Genomic DNA, 26,942 nt, shown 5'->3' with positions numbered 1-26,942 from the left:
ACATTGTCTACCAAACGATATTCGATGGTATTACGTCGCGTTTGGAGTAATTAAAATTATCATACATTAAAACGGTTCAACAGTGGCGCAATTAACGGAATTAACAATTCTAATAAACGTACTCCTATAACATTCTGTTCTATGCACAGTCCTGATTCTATGGTGAGTTCAGATGTTGCGCATGCGTTGGAAGTCCTGTGAGATCCTTACACAATCGCGAGAAAACCAACGAGTCAAGTCAGTTGCCGGGTATCTTTGTTGTGACGAACGTATTTTAGTGACCGTGATTCGTACTTTTCTTGCTTCCTTCTCTCCTTTTTTCAGTGTTCTTCCACAACAAGTACGTAATTCTAACTTCTTTTCTATCTCTCTATCAGGTAAGTTTATAGATCTGCTTGGCAACAGTAGCTTAACTTTCCTCGACGATTTCCGTCATTTCGTTTCGAATAGACGTATTTATTCGTCAAATTTATGCACCGAAGTACAATTACGCGAATACATGTTACTATTATTGATTTATCGATTACTTTTACCTGCTTGATGAAAATCTTTGTAACTTTGTACAAAAAGTATTATTTTTTATTTTAGTCATTGTTAAATTGCATCTTTATTTTAAATTATCGTGTGTAACTTTGATATCCTTGTAATTGTTAAATACATTAATTTCTTGTAATTATTTCGTATAATCACCTATTTCAGATTCATCATTTGTGTTATAATATTATAATCATTTTGCATTTCATGTTTATAATTTGAATCTTCGATGGCATCGATCGGGTTACACTCGTTCGTTTAAAACGACTCGAAGTTAGTTGTTTTCGAATTGGACAAATAAAGTTTCAGTCATTCCCCTGGCTTTCCTATTGTATTATTGATTTTACATTGCGCTTTAGGAAATTGAATTTTGATATTGAATAATTTTTCAAATTCACATTCAATAGTTTCGTAGTTAAAATTTTCATTTTCATGTTAAATAACTTGTTTCGGTATAAATAAAATAACGAAGGGAAAAATATTTTTCCGCAAATACGTTTTTCTGTTCGTTTCATGTTTGATGAGTCTTGACGATTAGACATTATATGGCGTGAAGTTTAATTAGATTGGTACGGTTTAAACGATGCTAGGTTTAAAGAGATCTTACCTGAACTTAGATTTAAGTTTAGACCATTCTGACAAAAGTATTTCGTGAAAAAAATACAAAATATTCTTTTCAAAATAATAAAAAAGGTAAATTTATCATAGAAATAAAGTTAATCCATTTTTATACGAGCAGTCGAAATTTCGCACAGGACAAAACATTTTTTATTGTCTTTCCATTAGACGAGTTGGCCCCACCCAGACGGAAGTCACGTAGAAATGAGTCACTGAATTCAGAGTTTAAAATAAATTATCTCTTCGGAAAAAAAATTTTGGGACAAAAATACCAATATACAAAATATCGGAACGTGTTGATTAAATTATTTTTCAAGGTTGGGCAGGCTCGTATCTTCATAGGAATATAAACTTTATCCCGGGATGTTATAATATTTTATTATTATATTATATAATCATTTAGTGTACGACAGTCGTAAATATTTAATGAACGTAAAAATTTCGATGTTAATTACTGCAAAAATAATTCAGATTAGTCGTGAATGAATATTCAAGATGCATCTTTTCTCCGCACGAATATTTCCCGAACTGTATACGAAAATAATTATTTTAAATTTGCATTCATTCACTATTACATATAAAATAATCCAATATTACTTTTAATTATTTTACATGAAAATGAAAATGTTAATACAATTAATAATGAATATTTTTGTTCTTCGTAAGAGCATATTATATTGAAATATTTTATTGAAATCGTTTACATCTTATTTTTAATTCAAGATAGTTACTAAAATTTTATTAATTTCTATTGTTTTTTAATTTAAAGATTCAAAGTAATTTATTTTTGTTACGCATTTATAAGCTTAACTGAATTACGAGTCTTTATATTTTCTATATTTGATCGACTATTTTGATCGAGTAAAAGATTAAAATATAAAGACTATAGTTGTAAAATATTTTATAGGTTTTATATTAAATTTAATACCTGATTTGCTCTTGATTGCAATTGCAGAAGCAATTTATAGGATTTTTACCACACGCGCGCCTAAACGTCAATTGATTAAACTAAACGATGCAGACCAACGGTTCTGAAAATGTCGGTTCCGAAAATGCAAACGAGAAAACGGGATGGACGGTAATCTTTAACTTTTTAAAAACCATATTTCTTATCAGTTTTCGTGTGTAGATTATATCTATCAGAATTATGTAGTTTAAGACAGTTAATTAAAATTAATAACTAAAGTGGTTCATTTGATAAAAATTAATGTTTGAATCAAATCAGTTCAATCGATGATTACAAATAAGTTACATTTCTTTAGGATCGAATCATTACTTTCATTTAATTAAATTCAATATTGAATCTATTTTTCTAAACATTTATTGTATTAATGAACGTAATATATTTATATTTTTAGGTCGGATTAATAAATGGAAAATTTAAGTACCTTACAGCAGAAACTTTTGGATATAAAATTAATGCAAACGGCTCTAGTTTAAAGAAGAAGCAACTATGGACTTTAGAAGGCAGCGAACAACAAGTTTACCTTCGGTCTCATTTAGATCGTTATTTGGCAGTGGACCAGTTTGGGAATGTTACTTGCGAGGCAGAGGATCCTAACAATCTTGGTTGTGCATTTCAAATTCAACTGGCTACTGATGGTATTTGCGAATATTTCTTCTTAACATTATTTTAATTTATTTTTATCATTAAAGGCAAAATTAAAAATCTTAAGTATTTCAATTGTTGTGTAACCACAATTTTTTGAGCTGTATAGGTAAGATGTACTGGGTCAGTTTTGATCTTTAATAAGATGCCCTTCGTAGACTTTCCAGAAGAAATTTTCTTCATATTAGGTTTTAATACTTTTCTACCTCTATACTTTCTATTCATAAAGCGGTAGTTAATGATTGTCAAAAAATATTAAATACAAATACACATTACAAATATAATTGTTGCTCAGTTTATAGAATAATAATACAGTAAAACAGTTTTTCGTATTTGAAGTACCTACATGGGGAAGTAAAAGTAATCTCAAAAGGTAAGCTTGGTTTTTTATTAGGGCATTATTACTTCATGTAGATATTAAGCCTGACACATAAAAGTCGAATTTAATGACTTCATAAAATACTTTTGAAACTAGTCAAGGTTAGACAATCACAAGTCAGTCGATCAAGTGACTTCCATTAGAAATGTTTGCTACAACAATGATTTGTTATCATTTTTCTTCCTCAGCAATTACTGTATTTTTAATTTATGGACAAGGTTTTATTCTGGAACTTTCTGTTTCATATATTATTAGATACATAATAGTCATATTCGTATATTCTGTAATTCCTACTGTGTGCAAAATCGTATTCTGATAACAGTATAATTGTAAATGCTCAAATTAGAGAAAATACCAAGTAAAACGTATACATGAGAAGATGAGTCCCAAAGGGTCATAGAGGAAAGCATAACTGTTTCCTGGCGCCGTTTATGGACGCACACTCGGACGTTTATATGCTCTAGCTCGGGGGTTCTTAACCTGGGGTTCATGGACCCTAAGGAGGTCGTAATTAAATTTAAAGGGGCCCGCGAACTTCCACATGAAAATATTCAATATTTATTTTCGTTACGATTTCATCCTCTCAATGTTTCGACATTACCATAGCGACGGAAGTAAAATAAATACTTTATCGAAAGAAACAAGTTCGAGTTAATTTCTTCCATAATTAACGAAGATACAGATCGTTACTTTGTTTGAATGTAGAGTATAATGAAGTGTACGTCGAAGCGATTGCTTTTCCTGTGAAAATTCACACTGAAGAGGTGAAATCAACCCTTAATGTTTTTTTCCTTTTTTTAATGTAACTGTACAACCAAAAATATTGATTGTTTATGGTTCACCGCACTATTATAAACAAATTGATCTTTTGTTATTTACGTTAGAGATAAAAGCAGTCACCCTATACAAAGAGTTGATCATTTTAGGCGATTTATCGAAATGTAAGAAAATACAATTTTTTATGTCTGATTTTACAAAAACAATTTTCTACATTTATATCCATATTTCCACGTTTACGCGTGATAACGTATTTAATTCGCACCGAATAATTTTAATTCGATTTATTTCTGTTACATAAAGGGAAAGCATAGTTTTTAGACGTTTCCGTTTTTTGTAATCTTGTGCAGTAGCACAAACGTAATTCTGATAGTGTTGACATCACTACAATAGCATTTCCTTTGATATCGTGCGCGATAGCGGTGAAAGTCGCGGAATATCTACATTCCCGAAATAAGTTTGCTTATTTTTGACGCCGCCAGTGTCCTATCTAAATCACAGTGACCTTGAAATATGTTATTTTTGCGACAAGTATAGGATAAGAATATCTGCTGTTTATGCATGCATTCCTCTTGCTTTTACGCATCCAGTGCAGTGTGTAAACCGCAGTGTTTGACTGAAAATTTACACGCGAGTCGAGTGTCAAAGTCTGAATCTTAGCTGACAGTGCTCTACAGTGGACGAAATTTCTATAAGAATATTACTATTTTATTATATTATATTAATTTTATAATATTAAAGAAATTCTAAGAATTAATTAAGGAACAATAAGAAACAGAAAATCAATGTATGTTATAAGTAGACTGCGGATTTTTATGCAAATTCATATATTTATTAATAAAATTAATAAAATAAGAGCTTCGTAGAGGGTTCTTTCAACCCCTAAATACAATAATTCTTATCTTACTTGAGTTTTTGTTATATTTTTGCATATTAAATGCATTCTATAGTTTTTTGACAATCTAAATTTCCCATAAATGCATAAATATCCGCAGTCTAGTTATAAGCAAAACATTACAATTTAATGCTGTAAAGACTGTTGAAACTGGTCCAGCAAATTTCAATGACATACAGAACAATTTTAATGGGTGATTTTAGAGGCCAAAATAAGACGAAAATCAAGAATACCAATTTGTTGATGGAGGCTTCGTTAAAAAGTTATTAACGTTTAAAATTCCGTCCGTACTGAATTTTTTTCTCGAAAATGCGCAAGATTTCGGGGGTATGTCTATTCACCAAAAATGATTGTAACTGACCCCCGCAACCGAAAATAATTTTTCCAAAACGATTTGAAATTTTTTTTGTCCGTCGAAAAATTTCACACTTCGAATTTTTTTCTCGAAAGTGCGTAGGAATTCGGAAATTAGCGAGAGATTTACTTTATACAGGGTGTCTCACCTATACCAGGCCATCTAAATATCTCCTCTAATTGTGGCGCCTCAAAAAATATTTTGTGTATAATTTAAATTTTATTAAAACCGGTTCTACGAAAACTACAAAAATAATACAACCATCCGATGTACAGTTACGCTTCGATAAAACGTGAAATTCTGTTTCGGTAAAATATAGGTCGTTGTTTACAACACGGTGAGTTTAAAACTCGGTTGGTTGAACTTTAAAGCTTGTCGCGGTTATTGGGTTATAGCCATTAGCACACATCAGACACTTTTAGCTTGAGATAAAAAAGACCGATTATAGGAACCAAATTTGCATTATTGTTCCGTTAAAATGTAACGAGCGGTCCCCGACTTCTAAGTTTTATCGAAGTACTATTGCATATGGATTTAGGACATGGAAAGGATGTATAAGATTTTATACTCATTTCAGATATAGTTAATTTACACGTTACAAAAAAGAATATCCATCTGTTTTCATAAAAAAATAATCACTGGTACATAATTTAATATTGTTTAATTTACAAATTAGGAAGCGGAAGATGGGCTTTGAAGAATATTCAGAGAGGATATTTCCTAGGCTCGAGTCAAGATGAACTTAAATGTGTGGCCAAAGCTCCAGGAGAAGCTGAGTATTGGCTTGTGCATCTTGCAGCTAGACCTCAAGTAAGTTATATTTTAGATATCAACAAATGAAAATTCCATAGTTTTTTATCTTCTTATGTAGGTATTAAGTCTTCAGTAGTCTGGCTAGAAATGATAATACATGTACCTTGAAGAGTCTGTTTGATCCCTAAAATAATTTAAGAAAATATAATTTATATATGATATCCTCATAAATTTGATGACAAAATGTATGTAGTAGACTCAGAATTGCTATAGTATTACTATACTATTTTAGTGTTATTTAATTATAAACAAGGAAAATAAAAAAACAGATCTTAAAATGCAGCTCAAAAAGGAAACTATGTTCTCTAGGTAAATTTAAAATCTGCTGGAAGGAAACGTTTTGCTCATTTGAGTGCGACGCAAGATGAAATTCATGTGGATGCACCAGTACCTTGGGGAGAGGATACCCTCTTTACCTTAGAGTTTCGTCCTATCTCTATAGAAGATAATGGTCAAGAACATGTGAAATCTGAGGGTGGACACTATGCTCTCCATACTTGCAATAATAAATATCTGGCACGCGATGGAAAACTTTTGGATTCCTGTACACGAGACTGTCTCTATGCAGCCGAGTTTCACGCTGGATTACTTGCGCTCAGGTCAGTCTTATTAATATTCATTTCATTGTTTTATTATAACAGCATTATATTACTAAAGGACTATATTATAATAATAGTAAGGCATCTTACTCTTTCACGACGGTTGGATAAATGCGCTACGACGTCTCCATTGTTCGGAATTGTGAGCCGCCATTTTGCTGCGCAAATTATTGTCTTCGTCATATTTGTAGCACTTAAATCAGGAAAGATAACACTCCTTATACGCGGAATCTAATTCTCCATTTGTAATTTATTATCCAGCAGCAGCAGAGATTCTTATTCTCATCATTCACGTTTTTTTAAACGGAATTACATATTTTTATCGCTGTGACGTTGTAACTGATATCAAGTTAAATGCAATGATACATAACATGACATTTAATACGAAAAATAGTCAAGGTCATTTTAAGGTTATATTATAGCTACGTATTCATTAATAATACTAGGATGATTTTCTATTAGATTGTAACGGTCATAGTGTTTTCGTTGTCGCATGTTCTGTTTTGTTACATCAACCCACGATGGTTTATGCGCTTCGGGAAGCTAGCTAAAATTATTTTCCAACTGTTGTTGCTATTAATTCATGTACATCATTTATTACTTTGCCACACGGTAATGGAATTAGTATTATTTTAAAACGAAATGTATCGTAATTGAAATGTATGTAATGAATCCTCTAATTTGCATAATTAACTGAACAGTTTTCATGAGTCAAAATGGACCCGGAGTCCGCTGGGCGAGGGTTAATATGATAGTCATCTTAACAGTAATGCATAAACTTCGTATTTGCAATCAAATGCTATATATTTATATATATTTTCTCCACAAAGTCTGTAAGAATTAACAGGAACGTCGATGACCTTGAAATTTCAGCAACTGAAATGGAACAAAATTCATTTCTCGAAAGCTTTGTCTCTTTACTTTTTTCTAACGCATTTCCGGTCGCAATAAGTGGACCGTCTTGTGTAATTAGATATTTTTGAAGCATCAGATACTCAATGAATGGTGTCTATGGATAAGACGATCCTTAAATTGTTTAGGGAAACGTAATAATCAATCTTTAAAATGATTCCGATGCATAACAATGAGTTTTCATTAATTAAAGAGATTTGTATGGAGCATATTTGGCGCCTATTGGAAGCAAGGCTGTCTTAAAATCACGATCAACGACAGTAACACGAGACGAATTATTCTCTTTGGAGGAATCGCTACCGCAAGCATCATTCGTAGCTGCTCTAAATCAACGATACGTTTCCGTGAAACAAGGTATTTTAGATACTTTCGTGTATGAGTGTAAATGCAAAATGTACGCAGTCGAATTGCAAGCCCGGTTTTCTCGAAAACTAAACCTCGAAGGGGACATTCTATTTACTTTTTCATCATCACATTAAAAATCACTCTATGTTATTCTACTTCATTCGAAGCTCTCTTCTCAATCAAAAAGTAAAATTATATCAGTTCTTAACATTCGATCAGAAGTTTCAGTTTTTTAGATCTTTAAACAATGTACAAGGTGCTCTTGAATAGCCATGTAGGTAGCAATAAATCCATTGCTGTTCTAGGAGTTGATGTAACAGCTAATCAAGATGAAATCTCTGGACACGAAACTTTTCAATTAGAATTTGATCGTGTAACTAAAAGGTGGTACGTGCGTACCATGCAAGATCGTTATTGGAGCCTTGAGGCTGGAGGAGGGATTCAGGCATCGGAGCATAAACGTTCGTCCAATGCTTTGTTCGATTTGATTTGGCAATCGGAGGATGGTACAGTGGCTTTGCGCGCAAACAATGGAAAATTTTTGGCAACTAAACGCTCCGGGCATCTCTATGCAAATGCAGATTCCGTAAACGGGTCGGATTCGGATACTAGCAAATATTACTTTTATTTGATGAACAGACCCGTTTTGGTTTTGCGTTGTGAACAAGGATTCGTGGGACCTAAAAGCTCATCTAGTTCGAAACTAGAATGCAATAAAGCTATCTATGAGACCATCAGAGTGGAGAGATGCGAGCGCGGGATCGTTAGATTTAAAGGTAAAAGATTATCTGAAGGATTTTTAAAATGAAATGCTTTGCATGTTTATAGTATAAGGTTGTACAGTCTTGAGTCTCAATGTACAAAGTGAAAAAGTACGTCTAAATATGAAGACTATTGGGGTGAAAACAGGGACGCCAGAATGAATTGTGGTGGTCATCTATTGCTAAATGAAAAGTACTATTCGCGGTATATCAGTTTGGCTAATTTTTTCAATTCGACTCCTACAGTAGCTGGAATTTTCTAAGAAGTCTCTGCAGCTAAAGTATTTGAAGCACATTTTTGCTGGTTGTATCTTTCCCGGTGATATTTTATTGTTTAAACCCGAGCCTGTTATTTTTGCAACTGCACTTCAGACGTGGTCAATCTTACTGTTAGGGGGCAGCTATAATGTACGCTGTCATTTTCACGATAGCTGTGTCAAGATGGCGAACTATCGCCGCACATCTTATTGCACATTCTCTTATTGCAATACGAACCATAATTTTGGTTTCTCCTGCCAAAAAAGAAATAGTTTGATCTGTTTGAATCTCTGCTTTGCACTTGCTTGGCTTAAGTTACGCCGTACCATTGTTGTAGGACTTTTCTTTTCTTCCAAAAAGTTGCTGGGTATCAGCACCGATTGTGGAATTTACTTTCTTTCATTTTTAAACGTTCAGGAAATCTAACACTTTTTAACGTAACAATAACAGTTTATAAAGGCAAGTCAGGCTGCACAGTAGTAGAATTTCCAGAACTACAAATTAACTTAACAAAATACAAAAAATATGGGGTTCTAATGGCGAAAATTAGTAGTTTTAGTGAAGTATCAATAGAAAGACCAATCATAATTGTGTGAAGAAGAAAAAATGAAATTAGTTCCATCAATGTGATTAAGTGTGAATGAGAAAGAAGGTAGGTGTCAAAATGCCTGAATTGGTTTCTCGTATTAAATTTGAAATAAATGTGACATTTTTCTAGCAGTTGCCAATTTGTTCCCAACAAGATCATGTCTATCTTGAGCTAAGTAGAATTTCATATAACTATTCTTTACAGATACTGAATCAAAATTTGTATACATTCATTTCTTTATTATGTACATGTGCCAAAATCTATCAATATATGAAGTTACAGTTAAATTGGTTATACGAAGAAATTTGGACCGAGATTATGGACATTCTCCGCATTCCTCCGATAGTCTTCATATAATTTATACGAAACAAACTTTCAATTTTACTCAAAGATTTGTTATAATAGTTTGCACTGCAAGTTATGTATACAGAGCGTAGTATTGTATTTGAGATATTTTTTAAATTAAAAATATGTGTTCTTAATAATTTTGTACCATAGGTCAAAATGGAAAGTATTGGCATGCAGATAGCGAAGGAGTAAACGTGGATTCCGATATACCATCCGATGGTTTTTATTTGGAATTACGAGAACCTTCTCGTATTTGTATTAAACACGCCGACGGACGATATCTTACAGCAGGAAAGAATGGAGCGCTGCGTTTGGGAGAAACAGATTACGAAACTGCTACAAAATGGGAATTCTAATCAACAATGACCATGTAAAAGCTGTGTTCTTTTCAAACACGTTTCGAATTCATTCTGTTTTTATACATTTAAAGAAAAAAAAATAATATTTAAATTTAGCAACGAAAAGGCAAATAACACGATTTAAGTAATTTTATAAACGACGATCTAATGAAAGATTTTATAAGGTATGAAACTATTAGGAATGAAAGACATTACTTAAAATGAACGTTAGAACGAAAGTATTCGATCGGTGTTTTAAAAGAATATGGTTAAAATCCACTGCCCCTTTTTATAGCTTTGAATGTAATCTAATATCATATTTATAAGTACAGGAAGAGCTCCTATCAAGTACTTAATTAGGAGTACATTGTCGAATTGACTTTCCTACGATTTTTTTTATATTACTTTTAACTAATAACTTTCTTTACTCACGAAATATTGTATAAGACTGATGATTGCAGAGTAATTAGTGGTTATTACACTGTTCCTTAAGTAAAAAAAGATTTTAAGATCGCTTTATTATTTCTTCGTGATTAAGTAATTGAATTGTTTTCTTAGTCGTGTAAATTGGAATTATTTTCCACGAATCTCATTTTTTTTTTATTTGGGTCACTTCATTTTCTCAATACATAACGCTCAACTTATTGGCTGTTTATCCATTAACGGCAACAATCTATTTATCAATTTTTAATAATATTTTATAATGCTCAAACATACGAAATTTTTCAAATACACTATATTTTTAATCGAGGTATAAATAGTAGTGGAAGTAACGTAGTAAAACGAAAAATATTAATAATCTGGCCGATCGTTTGTGTTAAAAAAAAATTCAGTTTTCTAGTCTTTACATTAATTATTATTGCTACTCCTATTCTATTCCTTGAATACCTATGAAAAATGTTCATGCACTACACAACATACTTCCGAGGTATGTCAATAAGCAGAATAGTATTTCAATTAAGAAAACTAATCATTCCATAAAATGAACATATTTACTTTTTATTAATCAATCATATACTATTAACGTAAACGCACAAATTCATCGTTAGTGTAAACTTGCTATCTAGTGTACATACCTTTACAAAATCAATGTAATAATCGAATTAATATGTGTATTTTGAGACCATGCTATTTCTACATTACAAATACACATTCCGCGAACTACGTAATGGATGAAACTTTTTTAGAACTATTTTTGGATGAAATTAAATTTCATATGATTTAGTACAGATTTGATGAACGTGCGACTTATTGATTAATCGATCAATATACAAAGCTTTCCCTTTTTCGTTATTTTAATATTTTCGAAATGAACCGACATTTTGCTTTCGCAAAAAAGGAGAAATTATTTTTCCATTTACTTTTTTTTTTATCTTCTATATCATAGTTGACCTTCTTCTCTATTTTTCTTTTTTTTTTTTTATATACATATATAAGCGAGGTTAATATTACACAATCGTAATTTTAATGAAACAATTTGTAATTTACATTATTTATCACATTGAGGAAAGCGGGATATACTAAATGCATTTATGTAAGCAATAAATTCTGCTATCAAAAATTTGTTTTATATACATTATTAATGTCTTCATCCTTTCATTTTAACATTACATAGCATTTACTTATCGTTAATAATGGAATCGGTTATGTAATTGTATCAAGAAAGTAAACAATTTCAAATTATAAAAGGTATAATTTTTTTTTAATTTAAATAAATTAAAATTTATTAATGATTAACAAAGTAATATTGTTCAGATCATAAATAATTTTTAGACTGCTACCATCATCCTTTTCTTCCTTCGATTATCTGCTATTTTGTAATATTCCTTAAACATAAGTTTTATGCACGGATAAAATAAAGACAACAATGGCAGTTGCCATAATTTAATATCCATATTATCATAAGCTAGGCCGACATTTACTTCCTCTCCTGAAAGCAAAGGAATCTTAGAATAACGCTGACTAAAATGAGTCAATAAGATGAACTTTGCATTCATTGATTTTCCAGCATTTATCGCTTGGGAAGTTGTCGAGTGTGATTTCGTTCTTGCCAAATGTTGTAGTCCATCTTCCATTGTTGCTTCGTGAATTAATAGATCACAGTCTTCACCTAAGGTTAGAAGATTGTCACAAGGCATGGCATCACCACTGAAATCAAAATATAATGAAAATTAATTATTTGTTTGTGTTCTTTTAAAATATTATTAACTACGCTTAAAGAATTGCACATATTTTCATTTGACTTGCCTGTAAACGATTTTTCTTCCATCTTTCAGAGTAACAGCGACACCGTATGAAAATTTACAATGTTTAACATGAATGGTATTTATTTCTTTAATATTCAATGCATTATATATCGACTCCTCATAGACTAGAGGCAACTTATGCGAGCCTAAATACAAATCACAATTGTCCACTAATTTATAAAACTGCGAAACAGGTTCAAATTGATTGTGATATAAATTTAACCATCGCAAAATGAGACCAGGTGCTATCAAATAGACCTTATCGTCCGTATATTTCCCTCTTTCTTGCAGTAAACCAACAAGACCTATCTGATGATCCGCGTGCAAATGTGAAATATAAACAGCCTAAAAACAGAATTAATCATGAATCCTTAAATCAACCAATGGATTATCGACGAAATGAATTTTAAAAAATATGTACCTTAATAGTACGTAAAATGTCACCAACATTCGAAGTCCCATAAAGTCTAATGATTTGACTAAAAGTACCTTCTCCGCAATCCATCAATATGCTCGTATTTTCGTCAACTCTTAAAAGAATAGCACTTGTATTTCTGACTTTATTTGGTATACTAGAACCAGTACCTAACATAACAATTCGTGGGTACTCAGGCGTGTCTAATAATTCAAGTTCTGCTGTCTTTATTTTAATATTTTTTTTCAATTTTGTTAACTCGTCTTCAAATTCGGGAGTACTAAAAATTTCGTTGATGTATTTATCAGGGTTTGAAAAAACGATACATTTCATTCTTTTGAAGTATGGAAGCACATCTAACGTTTGCATTGTCCTTCCACGATGGATATTACTTTTCTCGGTCTGAAGAACATATTTACTCTTTAAATTTACAAAATTCCTAAGTAATTATTTTCATTTGAACTATATTTTACCTATAAATTCCTTACGTTCTTATCTTTTTTGAAGCAATCTTCTTTCAATAATGGAAATATTTCAGGATGCAACAAATTAAGTATATGCTGGTTCTTATAAACAGCTTCACTACCCATACAATAATTTTCATCATTTAGCAAAATATGTTGTGTACTCTGTGGAAACGTATTTATCCAATCTTGGTATTTTTCATTATTGACAACTGCTTCAGGGGTGCAATGAAATATACAGACAATGCCACCATCTTCCAGATTTGGTACTGAGTATTTTGAAAAAGCAGGATGATTCACAAGAGAATCCAAGTATTCTTCCATAGGACATTCTACAACTGAAAGTTAGGTCAATAAACTGTGAAAAACATGTTCGTTCAAAACCCCAAATTAAACATATTAATCAGTTAATTGCACTGTTATTAAAAAGAAATTATCATTATTTCTAATTATATTAAATCTGAAAAAATACAAAAAGGCAAATACTCTAAATAAATAATTTCTAAACCAGTAGCACAGAATGTTTTTGCACTGGATTAAATAAAATAAAATAATATTTCCTGCTGGCCAAACATCAGATCAGAGTACGAATGAAATAATATCACTTCTTACTTATTTCATGCAGTTGGAGATGAATTTGAATGTCAACATTGGATCTTAGGCTGAGACTACACAGGCGTTTTTTACGACGTTTTGTAGGCGACGTACAAAACGCCTGTGTAGTCTCAGCCTTAGACGTAAGTTCTTTATTCTCCAAAATAAACGGCTATCAAGGTTTTGTTGTGAGTTCGTAGCATTGAGCCGCGCGAGTTAGTAAACATACCGAGCGTTTACCCGTACTTGAAGTCTACATTCGTTATTTAAATTCCAAACGTTAGGAAAACGTCTAATTGTTAAATTGACTATTGTGTAAAACCTTTCGACCAGTTTCCCGATTTTTATCGGTGGCTAGCTTGAAGATGGCATCTAACAAACCGCAAGTTATCAGTGCGAATCTACCGTTCAATTCTCCTTCATCTGATTGGCAAATTGATGCTACAAAACAAAAACCAGGTACAACTGCCAAGAAAAGGAAGCTGAATTTCGCAGATGCCAATGGAACTTTTGGTATCGAAAAATCAACACAGGCTGTCCCGATGACTAACCTATTGTAAGTTTAAATAAACATTCTATATACCTGCGAAGACGAATTTTGGACCATCCGGTGTGCAAACATCTTTACTCAAAATAACTGTACCATCTTCCCTCGTAAAATCTTTTCCTTCTTTTAGTAACCGTAAGTGTGGACCAGCTTCTACACCTAATTGTATGCATTTGTTGATTGACAATTTCCCTCGTTTTGGTTTAATTTCACAAATGTAACATATTACATTCGGCGTGATCTTTAACTTCTTCTCTATTTGGCTACAATTTTCTTCTGTTTCTTCGGCGTTCATAACTCTTTTACCACTTATATTCAAATGATTCTGACTTTCAGTACTCAATTCTATAGGGTCATCGATGATGCTTCCCACAGCCTTTGATATAGGAACGTACCAGACTGTCATTACATTGTCTTCGTACGGTTTTGATTCATCGATAGGAGCATGAACAATTCTCATACTTGACAGACGAACAAATTGTTTAAGCGAGTCCAACAAATCATTCATTCCCTCCGAACAATGAATATTCATCGTAGGTACACCAATCTCTTGTATTGTCAAAAGTATACCTGGGATTCCTCCAATGTTTTTCCAAGTAGGTCTTGTCACAAATATATGATCCAATTTAGATAGTTTACAGTGATATTCATGGGCTAATCGTTGTGTTCCTTCTCCGCAATTAAACATATAATTAACATGGTCAGCCGTAACAAATATAGAACATGGGGCTCCGATAGCTCCGCTTCCAAGTACCTATTTTGACAGTTCTCAATTTTAAAAATATTTAACGATTCAGTTACGAAGTAAATATCATTATGGATAGTAATGGACCATTAAATAAAAATGTTTTAATATAAATGTTTCAATTACTTGTAACGTTAGATTGGAATTATCATGGGTCAACATTTTTATCTTCTTCTTTTGACGCATTGATATTATATTATAGTCAACTATGTTCTTAGACATCATGGAATTGAAACGAACTGATTTGTAAGAACGGCTTGTAAAATTAATGCGCAAATTTATCTTTAGTAGTTGAAGCATCCCTAAATGAATCGGAGTTGTGTATTATTGTACCAATTCTGTAAAGAAAATTAAAAAGTCATTGTCTAATTGCTTGAAAATTAAGAAAATATATTATAAATGTAACAACGTTTTTAGTTACTTAGAAATTCTGTTAGAGACAAAATTGATCTTCATTTTAACCTTACTGTCTTTAATTTACATATCTGTAGAATAATGTGCAAACTGCAGTGTTAATTGCACAATTTTATTTATTTGTAAATAATTATTACGATATTAAGTTATACAAAGTCAACACAGAAATGTGGATATATGAAAGCACGTGTTACTATACGCAATGCATGCACACAATTACGAGAACATGAATCAGCGTAGACGTATTCGTTCAGTTTGTATTAACAAAAATAACAATTGTAACCTGTTTTTTAATTTGTTCTATAAACCGTGGATATCATTATTAGTGTACCGACAAATTTTGCATATATGAAAATATAAACATAATATGGATTACGTAGATAATATATAAATAATTATCAGGTAGACGGGTAACCCCAGAACTTTTAGCGAGCCATTGTACAACGCTGATAGTGTCGTGTTTTAAGAACTAAACAGGATGGAGGGAATCTGAATTTTATTTCAATATCATTTCTATGTTTCCACGTATACCTTGGTACTACTTGCATTATGGTATTATTTATACTTGGTATTACTTAGTAATTGGATCAATTCTATCGATACCAGTTTGTAAATTTCGATCCAGTATCGATACGTATCAAAGATACGAATATCAGAAAGAATCGATACTCAAAAAATATCGATACTCGTTCGATATCTTTAGCATCGATATCTCAAGAATATATCGATACCTATTTGATACTTAATCGACTATTCTACTGTAAACCTTCTAGATATCAATTTTTTTTCTAATATGTTTGAAATATGTATGTGCAAAATCTTGCGCCCCAATTCCTTGTTTATTTCATAATTTTTTCAATTTACGAAAATAATTAAAAACTTTTAATGCATTTTTTTTTTTTTAATTTTTTGTTTTAACCGGTTTCCATGATATCTTAAACTCTATTTTTGATACGACTGGTACAAAATTTGGTGTTTGCAAAATGTAACACGGTCAATACTTAAGTTGTCGAACGGCAGAAAACGGAACAATAATTTCACAATACAAATGCATAGACAGTTCGTGCAATTTATCCGCTTCGGTTGATCGTTAAGAGAACAATACTTCGGTGAATCGTTCTCGCGGCGAAGTCGCGACAGGAGACAAAAGATTGCAATCTGCCTTGATTCGTGGCAAAGCAATAAAGATTTCTGTTTCGAATGACGTGACAGCGGGTAATGTTGGCCATCGAAGAATACGGGGAAAGGTTTAAACGGAGACGAAACGTAATTGCATTACGAACGTTTCGATATGTCCCCGGGATAAGAGGCGCGCTTTGATCGAGGACTCTTTATCTCTGACGCGTAAATCACGCTGAGCCGTCAAATCGTACCGCTGTTCGCACACCGAACGCGGTACGCTTCTTTGGCAATTACAACAAATTAACCGTGAAATGGCTCGTTAACCCTCGCTCGACCGCCCGCGCGATCGCAACTAAAACGACTCGGTTCTGACTGGGCTAGGGTTAATAAGAACGTTATTCTATTATTATATTACGTTATATTATTATATAAGACCAGTCTAAGCTGTGATTCTCAGATTCACAGAACGCAATTATCTATTCAACAGTCGCTATTTACATGTATTTTTCGACGATGCAGAGTAACTTTTGGTCGACATAAATCTTAAAAAAGGGTAACAACAATTGTAGCATTTATGTTTTGTATTGCAGACATATACTCATGTACAATGTAAATTTGGTATATTATTGTTTTAATTCGCAGTGACTGATGACTGATGTACAATGACTTTGCATGAATCGAGCTCTGTGAATCCTGGGTTACTGTATATAATTCTGAAAAATAGAAGATTTCTGTACATAACAATCGTACGTTTGGATAAAATATCTTATAAACGAAACTAGGAGAAGACATTCTGTTTATTAGTGTTAGTTAGAAGGCCATGAGAGCCACAAAGTCAGTGGGCCAAGGAAAGCTATAGACGCGTGTACTTCCGATTTTCTTCAACTATTTATATTATTTAGAACGTTAGAAAAATGAGATGTTGCATTGGAAACTTGACGCAATTATTTTCAATTGTTCGTGCAATTGTGAGCATGATTCCGTCCCCTATTTCTTATTTTCGTCTAATCCATTTTCACTAACTATAAATCTAATGACAAATTAATGTTTAAATTGAAAGCTTTGAATAAGTTTTCTGTTTATTACTGTTAGTCTAGAAGGCCATGAAAGTCACAAAGTCATCGTGGACCAAGGAATACACGCGTGTACTTCCGATTGTAGAAACGCAACGGAAATGACGAAATAATGCGAGGACTCGCGGAGGTCTCGTGCCAAATAGCCAGTGGAAATAAACGCGACGATGATAACCGTGCGACGGTCGAGCGAATGGATATGTGGTCCAAATTCGCAGTAATTTAGTTTCACGTTACAGAGTGATTATACGGCGTAACGCAATACGGATTTGGGCGGTTCATTAATCCGAAACAAAGCGCCGGTGTCGATGGGTAGAAGCGGGTGTGGGGCGGAGACCTCACACATCGTTCTACTTTTATCCTCCGGTTCGGGAGCGCGAAACGAAACCTCCTAGACGGAGGACCCTTTCGAGAAACTGGACGCTACGGTATAATTACGCGCAGACGTTTACGCGACCACTTCTTCTCCACCTTGGATCGGAAATCGATTACTCTTCGAACTCACGTTTTTCACTGAACCGACCAGCCTTCCTGGAATCGACGCCGTAACAGGAACATCGCGATGCAACTCGTCATTTCCTTTCTTCTAGATTGCCACCGCCGTACGGTTGGAATTTTCGGGCCTATTTTGTTATTCTTTTTAAAAAGGGTAGACCGTTTCCTATTGGGATTTTGCACATACAGGGTGTTCGGTCACCCCTGGGAAAAATTTTAATGGGAGATTCTAGAGGCCAAAATAAGACGAAAATCAAGAATATAAATTTCTTGACTGAGGCTTCATTAAAAAGTTATTAACAAATTAAATTAAAAAATTTCAAATCATACTAAAAAAATTATATTTATTTTCAGGGATCAATTACAAGCATTTTTGGTGAAGAGACATACCTTCGAAATCCAACCCACTTTCGAGAAAAAAATTCGAGAAGGTGTGAAATTTTTAGACGATATTAAAAAATTTCAAATCATACTAAAAAAATTATATTTAGTTTCAGGGGTCAATTACAAGCATTTTTGGTGAATAGACGTACCCTCGAATTCCTACCCATTTTCGAGAAAAAAATTCGAGAAGGTGTGAAATTTTTAGACGATATTAAAAAATTTCAAATCATACTAAAAAAATTATATTTAGTTTCAGGGGTCAATTACAAGCATTTTTGGTGAATAGACGTACCCTCGAAATCCTACCCACTTTCTAGAAAAAAATTCGGTACGAGCGGAACTTTAAACGTTAATAACTTTTTAACGAAACCTCCATCAACAAATTAGTATTCTTGATTTTCGTCTTATTTTGGCCTCTAGAATCTCCCATTTGTTGATGTTTCGTGTATATACAGTATTTTTTGTATGTAAAAATAATGAAAATTATGGGAGCTACAGATCATCGAAGAATCTCCCTTTAATCAGTTATATTAACATTTTTATATCTTAAATATTCAGTAAACTTTTCGACGTCTTTAATTTCAAGAAAATAATGAATCCTTTGTTCCATTAAAAAAAGTAGCTCTTCAAAAACCTGAAAATTATATTGCATTGTATTTATCCAAAAAATTATGCAAATTACGTCAATGAAATTTTATGGTATGTAGAAACAAAGTTTTTGGAGTTCATTCGATCAAATTGTATTATATTGGATAAAGAATTCCATAATCTTTCGTAGGATTGAGACGACGTCATTATATTTTAATTATCTGTAGGTGTAAAGTTCTTCTGAATTTCCTCGAAAATGGACCGTGACTGCTGTGTAAACACGCTGCAGAAAACTTGTGGTAGCAACAGTTCGTAATTGCAAGTACGAGGATCGTCCATTCTTTTGTGATGCATGTATACGCCACGGTACGATTTACAGTTCTAAGTTCAAGTGGCCAAGCAATGTTTTACCCGTGGCATCCAGTCGTGAATCTGCTCGTGAATATTACACACAGCACACGCGTGTCTAATAGTATGTTCAAATACAACGGTAAATTAGCGCCGCCTCGAATTAGCTCCGACTTGAAACGCAGGTTTTCATCGTAATTAGTATCACAAACACTGTATTGTATTCGGAATTGCTTAATTCCGATAAAAGATACGGCTTTGCAAAGCATATCTAATGAATCCTTTTTATATTAAACGATACAAGGAGACTAACTCAGAGAAGCTAAAAAAATGGGGCAATGTTTTTTATTCATTTCCTTGGAAAATATAACAAAGAATAACATTGCAGACAAAACATTAAATCATTATCGAACTTAAACAAAAGCGTACATTTCGTAAATAAAATCGAAACAAGTTAAAATAATTCTTTAACTATTTACAATAAAGAAAAATGGTCGAAGTACATATTATTCGCTCTAGTAAGAGCTATTTGAGTAATTAAAAATTTGTATAACGTTCCATTTGACATAGTTTGGGGGGCATTCTTTTTTCTGTCTATCGGTTGACCCCCAAGAATTTGTACCACAGACGAGGTATAAATTTCGAATTTCGTGGCTCAAAGTAACTGCCATACCGACTTAAAAATTGAGAGGTGATTTCAGCGCTCTCTACTCATGGATGGCGGTCAATCGAGAAACTATTCACTGAATTAGTGTTGATGGGCAAACGGCCCGTAGCGCTTGTGCTTTCAATCGCGATTTATCAGTTCGTATTTCAGTTCGTCTGTGATAATGTAATAAATAACATACGCGATGAACTAGACAATTCAATGGAAGGTTTGTCTTTGATGAACTAAAATACCAGCTTTGTAAGTATACTTTCATAGCGTCATATCGAGAAACAATGCTTGCAACGGTGAAAATACCATGCTAAAATCTTTGACATGCATATTTTATTAGAGTTATTTTCACAGTCGTTGGAAACGTTTCTGTTTCGTGACACTGGCCTCGTACTTTCGGTAATAGGAGACGAGTGACGGTCGTAGTTCCGGGAAAACAGTTCAACAGAAAATAAACAAACGATAGGAAAGCTTGTCGAAGCCGGTCACGCTGCGTCGTAGGACGAGAGGTTCGAATCAGCACCGATTTAGTTTCGCCTTGTTTTCATCGGAATAACCTCGTCAATTTGTAGATAATACTCTTAAACTTACATTATAACCTACATTATAAAGTATTTCGATCGATAGAATTATTCATGACTCGCACGATAGATATCGAGATATCGAGAAACGGATATTTCACATAGTGACAGGGAAAAATGTGACAATAATAAATTATTTGGTAATTAAATTTTAATCTAAAATCTTTTACGGTCGTAATTTCTACCTGAGGCATTCCCGAGTTCAAGTATTCACGATATCATTCGAAATTCGGAAAAACATCGAATATCGAAGACATTGGACCTTACCCCACCTACCGCCTAATTTGCGATGTCGCTGCTAATGGTATGGAATCGTCATTCGTAACGTGGAAATTGGCGCGATCAGACGTGTTGGCGTTTCCCGAATAAGGTACGATGTTGTAACGATTTTACCTATCGACATTTAATCGCTTTTCTTCTAATTATTACTTCTCCCTGCATTCTCTAATGGTGTCTTCGTTTAATATTAATTCATTTTGATTATGAATTGAATCGAAATCGCGAAGAAAGTTGAACCGGTTTCGCGCATTTTTTCCGACACCTAACCTGCTTTGTTCGTCATTATACTTCTATAAATATAATCGTATACGATCTTGTACGACGTATTTCAAGTTCAGTCGTCGTTTAATTGTAATATAGGTAAATTGTATTCAAAATTTGTATTTTATTTCTGTTACAGTTTCTGATTTTGAGGACGCCACCGGCCATGGACGCCATGATACCGAACAATCGAATCGATCGAATCATTTGAAATGGATTGGTAAAATTGTTGGTCTAATTTCTTATAGTAAATAATGCATTTATACTAGTTTATATATTATTGATCTTTTAATTGAACTTTTACTTTTCGTAAGTACGACATGTAATCGCGTTCAGTGTTTGTAACGATCATTTCATTTGAGCGGGAGTTAAAATGGCGTCGTTACGAATGGTGTTAAGAAATGTCGCGATTGCATTTTCGTATAATTTTATATGGAAGTTTGATAAAACATAAAATCTACGCAAATATATTATAATACTTAGGTACGACTAATTGAAGAAGTTTAATTTTGCAAAATTCAGAATATTTATAAAAATCTGAATATATTTTAAAATTTGGTTCACTCAATAAGCTTACAATTCTAATAATAAAATGCTGTAATATAATAATTTTTAATTCAGTAATTACTTTTGAGGTTTAAAGAAATAGTATTACCTATGATATCATTAAATTTAGAAACAAAAAAGGAAAATAGGAGAAAAGGACACGATGCTTGTTTAACATTTCTTATTTCTTTTCCCAGTTTGCAGTTTCTCTTTCAGAAATTTTGACGACCGCGTGCAATGCGGCCAATAGAATCAGTGTTTGTTGCGTAGATTAGTTTATTGTTTTTCATTCTATTTTTTAATGACTTTGCTTTTTAAATCGATTTTAAATAAATTGAATTAATTAAAATAATTGAATAAATTAAATTTTAAATTGATTTTTGCTCGCGTTAGTTTACTAGTTTCTTTAATATTTTTTTCAATTATTCCTTTATAAAGTAGAATCACTTGTAACCGGTATTAGAATCAGTGCATCACTGAAGCGGACTTTTGGACGATGTTCCACGAGAGAACAATGTAAGTATAAATTTATATTTATGAAAATATTTATAAGAATCTTTATAATTTCAACAATAGATTATAATTGTTTTCTTGCAGTCTTCTTACAGTCTCTCTACCTGCATCTCTCTACATCCTGGACACCAGTAGGACCATGCTGATTGATGGATGACTCTTTTGATGACCTCCACTGGGCAGCAGCATCATCATCATGCAGTCATCCCAGAGATACAAGTTCATCATTGGTGAGTCGCATGCTATTTGTGTTCCTCTGGTCCCCAACCATGTTGTAGGATGAAAGATCCGAATCAACACGGGTGACCAGTTGTATACTTAGTATTTTTGACGAGTTAAGTGACCGCGGGTATGAAAAATATCCGTGAGTAGTAACATCAATTGTTATATTTTTTTAGTGCAGGCTAGGGTCTTCTTGCACTCGCGTTTTTTACTGTTACAAATAAATGCTTCACAATGTAATAAATTATTTTTATAAAATATATAAAATGTTTTCATTAACTTTACATATATTATATGATTGAATAGAATATAAATTGATATAGTGTGAAAACATTATATTAATCACATGGTCTATAACATTATACAACATTATATAAAATTATACAATAATTTTTATAGCATTAATATAATTATGACATATTGATCGTTTACTCAATTAATGATGTATTTTACGTGCAAGAAGACATTTCGCGACTGGTCGATTTTCAATTTCTAGTTTGATCTTCTCAAAAATTTACTTTGACAACAAAATCAACCAAAAATAATTAAATATTTGAAATAATAATTTAATATTTCAATAATGTATTTCAATTTTAAAAGTAAATTATTTTATCAAATTTTATCATCTTATCACTTTTTAATTAAAATCTTTTGTTACAAGAATTAAATTTCAATCAGAACAATTCCCTTGAACAATAATATTTTTCAATATTAACATATTTTTAAAAACGTATTTAAAAATTGAATAAGAAATACCGTTTACTTAATTAATCACTCTTTCTAGTCAGGATTTTCAGGACAATTTTTCCGTCCTCGTTGCCTGAGCTCATGCACATGCTCAGGTGCTATTTGCATGAGTGAATGCAACGGGGCACGATGACTTAGTTTGTAAAATTTCTAATAAACCATACATGCGTCTAAGACTGTGCTAGTGTATCGTGCACGATGTAATTTCCACATGTGTGTTTGTGCTTAGGTCGTGGAATTGCGTCGTTTAAACAATTCATTATAATTTACTATGTTTCTATAAATTGCAATATTAAATTTTTATTTACGAATTTATCTAATTATCGATATTATCGTTTACATATTCATTTTAATACACGATCATGATCGTAGTTCATACTACAATAAAGAAACAAATACAATATAGTCCATCAAAGACTTTATACTATATTAAATAATTCAAAGATTTCATATTATATTCAAATATTATAATATAAATACGCAATGGTCACTAGCCTGTGTTAGACGATTCCAGGCTTTGGTACGTACCTTTAGAGTGTGAATGTTGTGTGCAATGTCCGGGTGTCGGAGGAACCCCGGGGAATCCTCTCTAGTTTAGGTCGCGCCCGGACATTATGCGTGAGAATCGTGGAGTGTTTGTTTGAGAGACTGAGTTTTGCAATTTTTTAAATACAGGGTTAGGTAGGTAGGTAACTTATTCTCTGGTGTGTGTGTTTAGACCTAAGTAGGTAGGGTCAGGGCAGGACTGTCCACATTAGTAATTCGGGCAGGCGCGTTTTCGCGTGGCAGTTCTGTTCCTGTAGATACAATTTCGAGGGTAGAAATCTTGCAGATTCGAACAGTCCACGCTGTTTGTTTCTGCTTTGGTTTCGACTCCTCGAATCGTGTGACTCTTAAAGTCGCTTTCTCGCGCTCGCGGTCGTGATTAGGTCCTTTTCGAAACGTTCGTCCCGCTCGAGATTCACCACGTATGCTCTTTCAACAATTCGTGTATTGTTGGAAGACTACGTATTGCACAGAATCTCGAGCCAAGTCTTAAGTAAGTTTCAGGCATCGACAGGACCGTCGAAGAAAGAAAAGGCTATGAGCTGAAGAGGCCCTGACAAACTGTTTCAAGAGTGGGCTACATCAAATGGCTTTTCATCTTCATCCTCGGATGAGAATGGAAAGTCATTCCTGTTACTACTTTGTCACTTAACTCGTCCGTAGTTGTAGTTAGTTTATTTTTCTGGCTGGCTCACGTACATATGCATGTACCTGATGGTACATGATTGCACCATACATGCCAGCCATCCCTCCCCATAACTCGCGGTTATGATATACATAGAGTTGCGAATATGCAATAATCGCGTTTGCTTGTAGAATTGCGAATCACTGTTTTTCGCGTTTCCTTTTCAGGGTAGTGTTGCGCCTTGACACGATACGCGATTGGTTTTTTGCAAACTTAGGTACCGAATGTTTGCTTAAAAATAGCGTTGCGAATTATTGATAAACGCGATTGCTCGTAGAGTTGCGAAATACTATTTTTCGCGTTTGCTTTTCAAGGTAGTGTCGCGAACAATCACGATTCGCGTTGCTTTTTTACTCTTTTATATATATAATGGATGTCAACCGCGTTTGTAATTTTCATGTTATAAATTAGCGTTGCGATCTTGATTAATCGTGCGATTTTTTATTTAGCGTTGCGATATTTTCAATGCCCAAATTCTACCCCGATTGTAGTACTAGTAGTAGTTAGTTTATTTTGTGGCCAGTACATGTCTATGTACATGTACCAATAGCCCCTGATTAAAGTTAGAGTTGCGAATAATATACAATGTTCGCGTTTGCTCGTAGAGTTGCGAACAAATATTTATCGCGTTGATATATCAGTGCTGCGAATAAATACGATTCGCGATTGTCTTTACGCAAACCTAGGAACCGGGCGTTTGCTTTAAAAATAGCGTTGCGAATTTTTAGTAAACGCGATTGCGAATTAGAGTTGCGAATCACTATTTTTCGCGTTTGCTTTTCAGGGTAGTGTTGCGAATAATTACCATTCGCGGTTGCTTTTATTCTTATAAATCGCGTTTGGAATTTATCTATTATAAATTAGCGTTGCGATTGTTGATTTATCGCGTTGTTGCCCCGTAGTGTTGCGATATTTAAAACGTCTAACTTCATCCCCATATGTGCCACTCTATTGTAGTTTGAAGTAGCTTGATGTAGTTAGATTATTTTGTGCATGTATGTTTCTATCTACAACCGAAGACGCCAGCACCTGATCCAGCGTTTTTGGGCAACGCGATTTGCATTAGCGTTGCGAAACATAAATGTATTTCCATTAAAGATAGAGTCGCGTATATACAATAATCGCGTTTGCTTGTAGAGTTGCGAATTCCTATTTTTCGCGTTTCTTTTTCAGGGTAGCGTTGCGAATTTCATACGCGATTGCTTTTATTGTTATTTAAGAATAGTGTTGCGAATGCACTGATCGGTTTGCTCTTAGCGTTGCGAATTACTATTTTTCGCGTTTGCTTTTTCAGGGTAGTGTTGCGAATAATTACTATTCGCGATTGCTTTTATCATAAGTCGCGTTTGGAATTTTTATATTATAAATTAGCGTTGCGATCTTGATTTATCGCGTTGTTTGCCGCTTACTTTTTTATCACTTACTAATCCATTAAACAAGTTTCTGTTGCAGAGTATACATCCATATTGCAATTGGAGTTAAAGGTACACAGAAATACTACATAATACAATGTGATGGAATAAAAGAATGGAACGTGAAGATATTGAAAGTGGAATGTGATGTAAATTGGAAAAACAGAAAAATAAATTTTATTGTATTGTGTTTCAGGAAATCTTCGTAGAAGCTTTGGCAGAAACAACAAGGAGCAATATTTTTGTTATGTGTTTGTTTAGCTATGTTTATAGATAGGATATATACGATTTACACTCAAATTTATATTTATAATTAGGCAGTTTATAAGAAACAGTTTTTCTTTTAAGTTGGAATTGTGAATTCCATTGTCGATTGACTTTCATGTCATCTTGGTGGCCTTTCACAGGTACATTTTTCTGAAAACTCTCTTGTTTGTTGCTTCTTCGAACGATCGATCGTTTCTCCTGATAGTTGTTTATAAATGGAGGGTGGTTGGGATTCAGTTAGGGGCAGGTCTCCATTCCCAGCAACCCCCAAGCGACGAAATCTGGGAATCATTATTATTCACTATTTAATTAATTCTATCGCTCGTAACTATATAATATAATTATTTAATAATTAATTACATAGCAAATAATATGAGCTAACGCTGCTCGTGTAGTTTAGTATAAATATAGCTTCTTCATCAGATCCAAGGGGATCAATATCTTCGATCGTTTATCAAAATTGTAACTCTCTTCTGTATCTCGTGTCTGGTTGTACATTGAAACGTCAGCTCCCCCGAACCATGTAATTTCGTCAGAAAATGTAGTCGATGTCTTTATTAGTTTGTACGAGAACAGCTTGTATCACTTTACACGTCACCCTGTATAGGCTGAGGGTACAGTACGGCGCGTGGGAAGATGGCATCGCAGGTAGATCGGCTT

General features: G+C 33.3%; 2 protein-coding genes across 4 annotated transcripts; one reads left to right on the top strand and one right to left on the bottom strand.

Annotated features, from left to right (window-relative positions):
• Nucleotides 1-238: 238 nt before the first annotated feature.
• LOC122402018 (protein singed) lies at nt 239-11,566 on the top strand. Its single transcript, XM_043404514.1, has 8 exons — nt 239-340; nt 2,108-2,230; nt 2,511-2,754; nt 5,844-5,977; nt 6,290-6,579; nt 7,685-7,845; nt 8,142-8,612; nt 9,943-11,566. Exons 2-8 carry the CDS (start codon nt 2,168-2,170, stop codon nt 10,146-10,148), a joined length of 1,569 nt encoding a protein of 522 aa, XP_043260449.1. The 5' UTR covers nt 239-340; nt 2,108-2,167; the 3' UTR covers nt 10,149-11,566.
• A 325-nt stretch (nt 11,567-11,891) lies between these two features.
• Nucleotides 11,892-15,947, bottom strand: LOC122401962 (ribonuclease Z, mitochondrial). 3 transcript variants are annotated; one of them, XM_043404439.1, is made up of 7 exons: nt 15,839-15,947; nt 15,268-15,479; nt 14,433-15,150; nt 13,280-13,593; nt 12,798-13,193; nt 12,378-12,721; nt 11,892-12,278 (listed from the first exon to the last, which is right to left on the bottom strand). In XM_043404439.1, exons 2-7 carry the CDS (start codon nt 15,439-15,441, stop codon nt 11,900-11,902), a joined length of 2,325 nt encoding a protein of 774 aa, XP_043260374.1. In that variant the 5' UTR covers nt 15,442-15,479; nt 15,839-15,947; the 3' UTR covers nt 11,892-11,899. The 3 variants fall into 3 exon arrangements, with proteins under 3 accessions (XP_043260374.1, XP_043260367.1, XP_043260381.1); XM_043404432.1 differs by lacking the exon at nt 15,839-15,947 and adding an exon at nt 15,563-15,826; XM_043404446.1 differs by lacking the exon at nt 15,839-15,947 and adding an exon at nt 15,609-15,626.
• Nucleotides 15,948-26,942: the final 10,995 nt, after the last annotated feature.

This window comes from Colletes gigas, unplaced genomic scaffold, assembly GCF_013123115.1.
Source record: "Colletes gigas isolate AHSC1104 unplaced genomic scaffold, ASM1312311v1 Colletes_gigas_Sc00002, whole genome shotgun sequence".
Classification (NCBI taxonomy): domain Eukaryota; kingdom Metazoa; phylum Arthropoda; class Insecta; order Hymenoptera; family Colletidae; genus Colletes; species Colletes gigas.
Note: the sequence above shows the minus strand (reverse complement) of the source record. Positions and strands in the feature narration are given on the sequence as shown.